An 11,193-nucleotide genomic window follows, 5' to 3' on the forward strand; every position below is an offset into this window, starting at 1 on the left:
CCCTTTAACTATTTTTTTTTTTTTTTACCAAACCCAGTATTTATTGAGAACAAAGGAAACCAGCTGGCATAGAGGCCCAATTTCAATTCATCAAACTTCAGCTGAGGATGGGGAACAGGGAGTGGCCAGCCCTGAAGTTACCCTCCCAGGGAGGAACCAGCTCTGGGAGAGAGGGGCTGTCAGACCTCCAGGGCCTGGCTGGGGTCTCTGGCCAAGGAATGTGTGAAAGGGGCAGGGAGAGAAGACGGCAGCAACCCAAGATGTGGGCTGTGAGCAGCAAGTGACAGAGGGGGCTGCTGAGCTGGTGGCCATCCAGGGGTTGGGTGCATGTGTGGTCCGTTGTCAGGGATTGACAGGGGGGCAGGGAGCTGAGCTCAGGCAGCAGCTCGGGGTGGGAGTCTAGGCGTGCCAGACGGCTCTGTTCCAGGGTGATGGCCTCGCCTGAGTGCTTGCATTTCTCAGAGCCACACTGACAAGTGAAGTATTTGCTTTTGATGTCCCAGAAGCGGTCACCATAGTCAAACACCAGCTCCTCCCCAGTCCGAATGTCTCGGGAACTGAAGAAGGCAATGCGTGGAAAGCGCAGGTCTTGGTGCAGCATGAAGACCTGGACAGGGATGATGTTGGGGTCACACAGGTGGTTGATGAAGTGGCTGATGTTGCCATAGTAACGGGCATTGATGCAGTACACCTCTCCATCCTTATTGTCCGAGTCGAAGAGGTAAGAATCATCCTCTCTCACATCAGCCTCGGCATCAGAGATCAGCTCCCCGACATACTCGCAGATGAAGTTCCTCTGGGGGATGGTCTGCAGGGCGCGGACCCCCCAGCCCATCTTGGCTGTCCGGTAGAGCTGCAGTCGCACTTTGATGCCACTCTGTACCACCCGGTTCTTGCAGTTTCTCCAGCAGGAGCACGCCTGGTTACACTCGAAAATTAGTGGGGGCTCGATCTTATTAAATTCCTGGAGCAGCCGCCCGTCCTTGTTGTACCAGCAGCGGATGCTGAGCTGCCCGCACAGGCATTTGGAGCTGGAGCAGTCGTCCACACAAGTGCAGTGTTGCAAATGGGTGATGTTCCGGTCGATGTTCATGGTGGATGTTTCGCAGTTCTCCGAGATGTAATCTTCAGGGCAGGGCTCCCCGTCGACGCCGCTGACACAGGGGATAGGCACGTTCTCATAGCCCTGAGCCAGATCCCGGCATATAATCTTCTCAGTGCGGATGGCCCGATTCCCCACTCCCAGCCGAAGCTTGCGGTTGAGCTGCAGGGCAAACAACACGTCGGAGCGCTCCAGAGTCAGGTCCCACGCCGTGTCCCCCTCCTTGTTCCGCAGCTCCGGGTTCGCCCCTCGTGACAGGAACAACAGCACGCAGTCATGGTAGCTCTCCCACACCGCGATGTGCAGGGGGTGTCCCCGTGGTAGTTGACTGCGTGGAGGTAGAAGCGGGCATTGAGGAGGACCTCAGCGATGGCCGCACTGCCCGTGAAGGAAGCCGAGCGCAGGCAGATGTTTTCTTCATTGTCTGTGAGCGTGACGTCAGCGCCCCGGGTCAGCAGCATGCGAATCACCTCAATGTGCTTGTGCTCCGCGGCCCAGACGATGGGTGTCCACCCCCCACTGTCCTGGGCGTTGACGTCCACCTGTCCCGTGCTGAGCAGCAGGCTGACCATCTCCAAGTTCCCAATTTTGGCTGCATGGTGCAGGCAGGTGGAGCCGTCCTCCTCCTTGCTGTAGACACAGCCGCCACGCTGCACCATGGAGCGGGCCGCCTCCAGGTGGTTGTTCACCACAGCCTCCATCAGTGGCGTCCGCTGCTGCTTGTCCACTGCATTGATATTGGCTCCCGCCTGCAGCAGCACGTGGCAGATCTCCACGGAGCCCTTCTGGGCGGCCGCATGCAGGGGTGTGCTCTTGCTCTGCTAATCGCTCTGCAAGCTGGGGTCCAGATTGTCCAGCAGCATCAGGATCACCTTCTGCAGCTCCCCCTGCTTCACGGACAGGTACAACTGGCGGGGGTGGAAGCGGAGTTTCTTCTGCCTCTCGGACTCCTGGATGACCAGGGCCTTCTCCAGGTCCTCGCGGCAGGGCCCTGGGGGCAGCCCCACGGCTGACAGGCAGCCCCCGTTGGAAAGGGTCAGGGAGGGCCCTGAGCTGTCGATGGTGTCAGCCAGAGGGTCACACAGTGGGCGCCGGGGCTCCCCATGCCCTCGCATCTGGTCACTGGGCTGGGAAGTGTCTGCTCTCCCCGGGGCATCCTGAGCCAGGGGTTGAGGGGCAGGGGCTGCAGTGCCAGCTGGTGGGGTCAACCCATCCCCCCGGGGGATGGTCACCTCCTGGGCCTCAGATGCATCCTCCCCACAGTGGGGACAGAAGACCATGCCATTCAGCTGGGACACACAGGCCTTGTGGAAGCGGTGGGCCACATGGAAGTCGGGGTGGCACTCTAGGAAGGTGCCCGCTGTACAGAAGTAGCCACAGCCTGGGCAGCAGTGGTGCTTGACCATGCAGGCACGGTGGGTCTCACAGAGCGCCGTCAGTGCCACGCGGCTGGATGGCCTCATGGTCTCCCGCTTGAGGATGGCGGCATTGCAGCCTGACAGCTCTCCATCCACACTCTCTGTGGCCATGCACTTGTGCCCAGCTCTCTCACCGATATGGTCAATCTTGGGAGCCTCCATGCGGCAGCTGCACAGTGGTAACTCCTCAAAGCCCCGCTCGGTCTCCAGTGAGGACCATTTAACTATTACCTACAGTAAGAAATATAGATTTACCTTGCAATTCAGTGTGCATACTCACATAACTGAAAGAAAAATTTCCCAAATTAATACTTACCCTTTTTAATGTGTGATGAAATATATTTGGCATTAAATAGAATTTAGAATTTCATTCCATTAAAAATACTGGGTGATTGATTTTATAACCCACTCATGAGATGCAACCTATCGTTACTAAAATAGTAAACTCTGTGTTGCTTTGGCAACTGTTAACTTAGATAATCATCTCGGTAATATGTTTGCACTTGAGAAAAGATAATGGAGATCTGGTATTTTTTTTATGAGGTGATAATCTTAATTGTGACTTTAATTGTCCTGAGGCAATAGTGGAAGGGAAATTTGAGAACCAGAGGTGTTTTTTCATTGTTGACCTTCTCCTAGGTACTCTCGGAAGTTGATAAATTCTTCATGAACTTCAGCAAGAACTCTCTATGTGCTATTTCAGAATTTCAGTGATATTTATCATATCTAATTGGAAATACTTGAAGGTAGATATCAAGTATGGTTATGCTGTACCCAGTAGTAAGTTTCTCATAGAGACCACTACTGACCTGAAATCCATGTAATTAAGAACACTGATTTTTTTTTTTTTTTTTCTCAGACATGGTTTGGTCCTACCTGTCTTTGTTCTTACAGCGTATCTAAAACCATCATGAATCAAGGCTTGCTCATCTTGTTCTTTCAAGATGTCTTTACGCTGGGAATTCAAGAGTTTAGATAAGTTATGGAGCCTGAATCAAGGAGAAACCTCTGAGGGAATTAATCTTTTTGTGTTTGACATTTGTTAAAAGGTAGACATTGGAGGATGATGAGTCTTTGAATGAGGGGGCAGCCACGACTGTATCATCACTACCTTCCCAAACTGGGTGCATGAAGACCAATCATTTAACCAAGAACTGGCTGAGTATTAAAGGAGCTAGCCTCATGTTCTTGATATTTCCCCAAGACCATAGCTCCTGTGTTGAATAGATATATCAAAATCTGCAAAAGTATTCATTTGGAGTGCCATTCATTTATTCAAAACTCATTTATTAAGCACCTATGATGAACTCAGGGACATTGCAGGTGCTAAGTGCTAAGGAATAAATGATGTGAAATACGTGTTTGCAGCTTGAAGGGATTTAGGAGGAAAAAATCTAAAGATGTTTATAAGTAGAAGCATTGTCACCAGACTAATTCTAATGATAGTATTTCAGTACACAACAGCCAAAGAAGATTGTTTCATCTCTTCAAACTTGTATTTTACTTTGAGCTGCAGTAATGCTGCTGATAGAAAAGGAATGAAGCAGAGAGAGAAATCAAACCATAATAATTTTATTTTATGCTGAAAATTATAAAGCAGTCTTTAAAGTTATTTTGCTATCAAAGTAATTAATTTAAAATAGCTAGTGGAAATTCTACAGTTACTCAGGACCCATTATTCAGAATTCATTGTCCAACAAAGCATTTAAAAGACTGTTTTTGGCACTACAAAATGAGGGAATAAAGCTTAAGAGAGAACAAGTATTGCTAGGAGGTGTAGGTAATGTTTCCTAGTGGGAAAATACATTATCATAAGAAGAAACACTTACCATAAAACATTCCAGAAGGGAGTGATTGGAATTATGTCCCCTTCCATTGTGTTTACATAATGTGCAAACAGCCAGTTGAATCAGTTCTGATTTTTAATTGCACATAATAAAACACCCAGACAACCATTGATGGCATCAGTCACTTTTCAACTTATTTTGCATTAGGAGGAGAAAACTTCAGTCTATCTTGTGGTCAGTTCTTTACATGATTTCCATTTAAAATGTCAAAGGTTGGTTTGGTTTATGGATTTTACATAGGCTACATATCCATTTTCTGTTAAAAACTCTTCATTTTCTTGATTACTTGGGACTTTAATTGTATGTAGGGTTGTCCTCTTGGAAAGGCAAATTGATGCAATTGCCCACAGACTCTCAGGATCTATGAGGGGAGGGGAAAAGAAAGGCAGCTAGCAGCTGGTGGCTAAAATATAATTAGTGTCAATATGTAAAATACAATTAGCATCAGCATGCAACCTGCTCCCTAGGCCTGCCTCAGCTGTCTTTGGTTTTCTGTGCTACCTCTTCCCTCAAATTATCTACCTGCTGACCAACTGCTGTTCTTGATATCTGTGGTTACTATTGGTTGGTTAAAATAGTCACCATAACAAAATTTCCAAATTTAACCTGTATAAAAATATTGGGTTTATAAAACAGATGACTTAATATGTTCTAGGTCCAGTGCCTCCCTAGATAAGTTTTACTTATACCTGAACTTGGCTATAAAGGCTTATCTTGTTAAGACTTACCTTAATTTGTCATAATAATGTTTAAAACTACAGTAGTTTAAAATAACAATCATTTAAAACTATAAGAGCTGTAGTTTAAAACTACAGTAAGTCTCACTACCATATTGCCATGTTATCAAAATCAAAGAGCTGAAACCTGGAAATATATATATTTATAAGAATAATAGAGAATAGTATTTGATAAGAAGATTACACTAAAAAGTTAAATTTTGAGATATGAAATAAAAAGTAAGCAGCCTGTTTGACATCATTAAGATGAAGAAAAACAACTAATAAATTTTTCCCCTTCAAGAAAAGTAATAAAGGCACTTATTAACTTAGAGTGAATTGGCTTCAAACATTTATTTGAAACCTAGAGTGTTTTCATAGACACTTTGGGTTTAACAAGGGTTTAATTTTACAAGGGAGCCAAGAAAAATCCTGAAATCTCCAGCATACTTGGGGATAAGACATAAACCCAATAAAGGGACCTTTTCTGAGGTTTAAGATCTTGCAACTTCTTGCTGTTGTAAAACTGTCGAAAACCTCCTAGTTCCTATGGAATTTATTTTCCCTCTCTCTTTCTTCCTTCCTTGTCTCCCCCCCACCCCATCTTGGTTAGCATTTCAAATTCAGTATTTTTTTCATTGATTTACTTTATAATATCCCAGATTATTTTTCATTTTTATTGTTAAATACTACCTGATACCTATCAGCTTAAAATTTATATTCTAATTCATCAAATGATTTTTTGAAGATTTATTTATTTGAGAGAGAGAGTGAGCAAGTGGGCAGAGGGACAGAGAGAGAATCTCAAGCAGACTCCCACTGAGTGTAGAGCCTCACTGGGGACTTGATCTTAGGACCCTGCCATCATTACCCTGAGATCATGATCATGACCTGAGCCAAAACCAACAGTCAGATGCTTAACCGACTGAGCTACCTAGGTGCTCCTCACATAATTAAAAACAAAAACCAAACACACACACACACACACACACACACACACACACACACACACACACACAATATACTGGAGGACTTACCATTTGGGGTTTCAGTGGCTTCCTTTAGAAGGGGAAAAAGCCTTATGAAATGCAAAGATAAGTCATTGATTTATCTTTCTGTTAACTCCAAAGTAGGTATTTTAACATTAGCACCCAATAATTTTTTAGATGTACATATGTATACAATGCCCAGTAGGAGACCAACCACACAGAAACATTAGGTATGTCTTTGATGGATACTTGGATCTCATTGTCCTTTTTATACAAAGTCAGTGCTAATCTTGCATCTTCTTCCAGGTGCTATGCTGTGGAAAATTAGTTCCTAAGACGGTCATTCAGACTGAATAGAATAGTTGTGATATTGTAAAGTCATGAGATGGGTCTATACAAGTGTTAACTACTTGTAGATGTCACATTTTATGTGTGCATTGGGGGAGGGGTTGGTGTTAAGACAGCAGCCAATAAGAGCTCGACAAAGCAGGTGCCTTATTATGGATGAAGTAGAAATTTTTTTTTTAATTTTTTTTAAGATTTTATTTATTTATTTATTTGACAGACAGAGATCACAAGTAGGCAGAGAGGCAGGCAGAGAGAGAGAGGAGGAAGCAGGCTCCCCGATGAGCAGAGAGCCCGATGGGGTGCTCAATCCCAGGACCCTGAGATCATGACCTGAGCAGAAGGCAGAGGCTTTAACCCACTGAGCCAGCCAGGCGCCCCATGGATGAAGTAGAATTTTATCAAATAACCTCTCCAATCATGCTTATAATCTTCTGTTGACTCCTCAAAAAAATACGCCGATTGAATAGAATGTTTAGCATTAGCCAGTATGTTTGAGAGAATACAAGCAAATAGTAGATAAGGAATTCCAAGTGAGTCCTACATGCAAACAAGGAGAAAGACAAAAATATTTTGACTCAGAGCAAAAATACTAGCAAAGGGGGGGGGGGCACCTGGGTGGCTCAGTTGGTTAAAGCCTCTGCCTTTCGCTCAGGTCATGATCCCAGAGTCCTGGGATCGAGCCCCGCATCGGGCTCTCTGCTTGGCAGGGAACCTGCTTCCTCTTCTCTCTCTCTCTGCCTGCCTCTCTCCTTACTTGTGACCTCTGTCTGTCAAATAAATAAATAAAATCTTAAAAAAAAAAATACTAGCAAAGGGGCTGCTTCTTAAAGTTGAGTTACAAAGCCACAAAAATCTTAAATAAGCACACATGTCTCTTGACCTCTGCTTCCCGGTCATTTTGAATAAAGAGGAGCCCTTTTAAAGTTGGCCTCAGTAATAGTGCATCTCCACAGGATAGGACAGTAGTTGTATTCTTTGTATTTGTAGATTTGTAAATTACAAAATGATTGAAGATGACTGTGAATTTAATAGCTTTAAATCTCTCCTCTTTTTTTTTAAATTTTATTTATTTAGGGGAGAGAGAGAGAGAGAGAGAGAGAGGCAGAGCACGAGCAGGGGGAAAGACGCACAGGGAGAACCAGGCTCTCCGCTGAGCAAAGAGCCAGATATGGGACTAGATACCAGGGTTCTGGGCTCATGACCTGAGCAGAAAGTAGATGCTTAATTGACTGAGCCACCCAGGCAACCCCAAATGTCTCCTCTTTTATTAAATATAGCAATATTCATAAACATACGAGGATGAGCTGTGCATTTATTTAACTAAATTTATTTATAAATGAAAAATTCTTGACATATGTATTGAAAATTCCTTAAGAATTTCAGCATCCCACAGAAGTGAAAACCTGGAAAATTAGAGTTCAGAAAAAAACTTTAACTGATTATACATAAATGCATATAGGAGAGCTGTTAGGAAAACCTAAATAATCACCCATAGTGTTAGATTTTCCTCACCTAATGTTCTCTAATTTTTTGTGGAAGCAAACACAAAATATCTGAGATATTTTAATGCAAAATATGTAAAATGGAGTAGGTCCAGTCTCTCAAGGTCCTCACCAGCAACAGCCTATGAATAGTCGGGTGGGCTTATTCAAGTTATCCTGGGGCTGAGAAGAAAAACCCTTTCTAGTCACAAACAAGATTTAGTTAACCAGTGGTGTGCAAGCTGGAAATACAATTATAATTTATGTCTCCAACTTATATCCTATACATGAGTTTTTCTGAGATCTACAACATGAAATAGACTCTTGAAAACAGAAGTGGTTTGTTTCTTCAAAGTATACATTTATTCTACTGAAATCTCTTATTTTCTTCAAATGGGTTTTTAAAAAGATTCTCAGGCCTTTAATGGAAATCATCAAAATAATTAAAGTAAGCACATACAAAGATTAAAGTCAGAGCCAGCAGAGAAACAGGAGAAATATTTCGGCAAAAACAAAGGAGTAAAAAGTGAAAGACCTAAGATCTGCTCACAGAGCACTTCCCAAAGGTTGCCTATCAGCTCCAGGCAAAGAGCAACAGAGAATCACCTTTAAATCTTGTAGAAGATCAGGACCGATAACAAATTAAGCAATAAAAACACAAGGAACACTCCCAGCTCTGCATACTTCTCTAAATCAAACAATAACAACAAAAATAGAGTTTGCAGTAATATTTCTGTTGAATCAAACAGCTTTCTCGAGAGAGAGAGAGTGCTGCCTTGTACTTTCAGCTTTATAGTTAGCTGACCCTTTTCTGTGATTCTCTGATATATTTAGCATCTAGATGCATACTTACAGACTTATTTGTTGAAATGATGCTGACACAAACTATATTCCGTGATTCTATTTTTATAATACCTTTTTAAATATGTCAGCAATTCTTGATTATTGGTTGTTTTTTAGAGCTTGCAGAAATCGGACAAGAACATAGCCTACTATTCTTTTTGCCTCAGGCTATCTCAAAAACTGTGATAATTTTTAGGTTTCTTTATCCTTTCAACACATTTTATTTAGTGCCTATTGGATGAGAAATACACAATTGCTTGCTTTTAAAAAATTTACATCTTAGTTGGTGATAAAACAGACATAATAAGTGGTAGACTGAAATATTAGTAAGTGCCAAGAGAGCCATTAAGCTAGGTTCGGTTTCCTACAAAGGTGGGACATAAGAGAGAAAACAAAAACAAAAACAAAAACAAACAAACAAAAAAAGAAAACAAAGGAAATGGGCTAATATGAATTTGGACACAATCAAGTTTTTCATTCTATATCTGGCACTTCTGTCCATTTTCTTATATCTCTGAGGTTTAGTGTTTTTATCAATAAAATGAGGAAAACTTGTATTCTATAAAACTTTTTTAAGCATTAATGGAGTTTCTTTAAAGATCCAAGTATTTAGTAGGTATTAAATGATTACATGATTATAGGAAATTTCTTAGAGAAAAATCTGGAACAGAAAACTAAGGCAACATAAAGAAAATCCTTAAGTGCCAGTTAATGTGGATGGTATTCAGTTGGCAAATCAGAACTCGTAAATGTTTTAAGCCAGCTTAATTGCATAAGTAACGACAGAGAAAACACTAAAAGGACTAGAGAACCAAACTGGCCTCCAGCTATGTTTCCTGCTATAAAAAATGCCCATGTCACCAGGCTTCTTTTTTCCATATTCTATATACTTACAAAAGGAATTATATTTTTGGTAGTAATGCATACAGTATGTGTATATGTGTATATATACACACACACACATATATATGCATATGTGTGTGTGTATACACACACACACACACACACACACACACATGTCAGGTGAAGAAAATACATTTAAATATGTCTTTGGGCATAGGTGGTTTACTTTTGAGTTTACATAGCAATACCCAGATGAGTACCTACCACAATGTCAGTATTTCATAATAAAATTGGGTATATGAAAAAATGCATTACTTTAAAAGCATTTCAAATGTTATCTAGTGCCAAGTCATTTTTCTGTTACAAAAAGTAAAGATTATTTTTATTTTCCATGTGAAAATTTGATACATGATTTACTTGATTTCTCCTTGACAAGATTTTTGGCCTAAAGTACTTTAGTAGTCTTTTGTATAAAATGAAGTATAGGAGGAAAAGGATGGACATTGCTACATACTTTATATTTGTACATTATGAAAAACAGTCAATGTACCAGTATATTGCAATAACAGTGACTATATAAAAATGTTTTGATAGCTGAATATAGGGAAAGACAAAATGAAAACTAATATAATTTAATGGCTTCTAAGTAGAAGACATTTTACATACATATATCTGCCTATGTCTCCTAACATTCCTGTATTTTAATTATTAATTCAAAAATGAGCATTTGTTACTGTTCTGAGGTTTACCTTGAATTTTCTTTGTTAATAACAAATAGACATGTGCATTTATTGAGATATTCAAGTTATATTTCCTAAGAATTTAAATCCATAAATGATAATTATTTCAGAAGGGTTTTCACCGTACTGTGAATATAAAACATTGTTCTGTTGCTTATGCTGTAAAATATCCCCCCTTCAAGATGCAAGGGGGGAAAAAAAAACAGATACTGCTTTTCACTTTATCTTATGGAATGCTTGAGAGTCATTTGTTTTATGGATGAATTGAAACAATATCATGCTGCAGTTTCTTAAAAACAAACTTAATATGTACTTTGGGAAATAAAAACCAACAAAATATTTTTCTGCTGACATTTAATTCCACCAAAGTTAAACCAGAGAAGAAGAATAGAGTTGTCAAATGACACTGCAATGCAAGGAGAACTGTAAGATTGTGGGTTTTTTTCCAAGAGAGCATTCTTGATGACACCATAGTTTAGAGACTCCATCCAAGTGTCTAACACAGAAACAGGTCCATGTCTTGTGTTCAGAAATGTTAAAACCACTTCATGCTTGGGCTATACGTCAATAACAGAAAGGGTCTATGTGGGAAAGTGTTTTAGACCTATTACCTTAAGTCAAATGAGTACAGGGTGGTCAGGTACTGCAGTTGAGTTAGAATCTTATATCTTGTGTAAACAGAGAGGAATACAAACAACTCAGTGAAATCTGAGACAAGTGTATATACAGGAAGAAGGGCAATGGGAGAAGAAATATTGAAAAATATTATGCCTAAAAACCAGTACATACAGAGGAAATCTTTTCCTAGCAATCTACATTAATGATGTCACAGAATCACCAGGCTAACTCAGTGATCTCTGAGCCAC

The 11,193-nt window shown here is 41.1% G+C and overlaps 1 protein-coding gene across 1 annotated transcript; it reads right to left on the minus strand.

Annotated features, from left to right (window-relative positions):
* Window positions 1–97: 97 nt before the first annotated feature.
* Window positions 98–4,396, minus strand: LOC123942115 (histone-lysine N-methyltransferase EHMT2-like). Its single transcript, XM_046006053.1, is given in 4 exon segments — window positions 98–1,413; window positions 1,416–2,751; window positions 3,413–3,509; window positions 4,350–4,396. Coding segments are annotated over 4 exon segments (2,796 nt in total).
* Window positions 4,397–11,193: the final 6,797 nt, after the last annotated feature.

The sequence above is a fragment of the Meles meles genome, chromosome 5 (genome assembly GCF_922984935.1).
Source record: "Meles meles chromosome 5, mMelMel3.1 paternal haplotype, whole genome shotgun sequence".
In the NCBI taxonomy this organism is placed as follows: Eukaryota; Metazoa; Chordata; class Mammalia; order Carnivora; family Mustelidae; genus Meles; species Meles meles.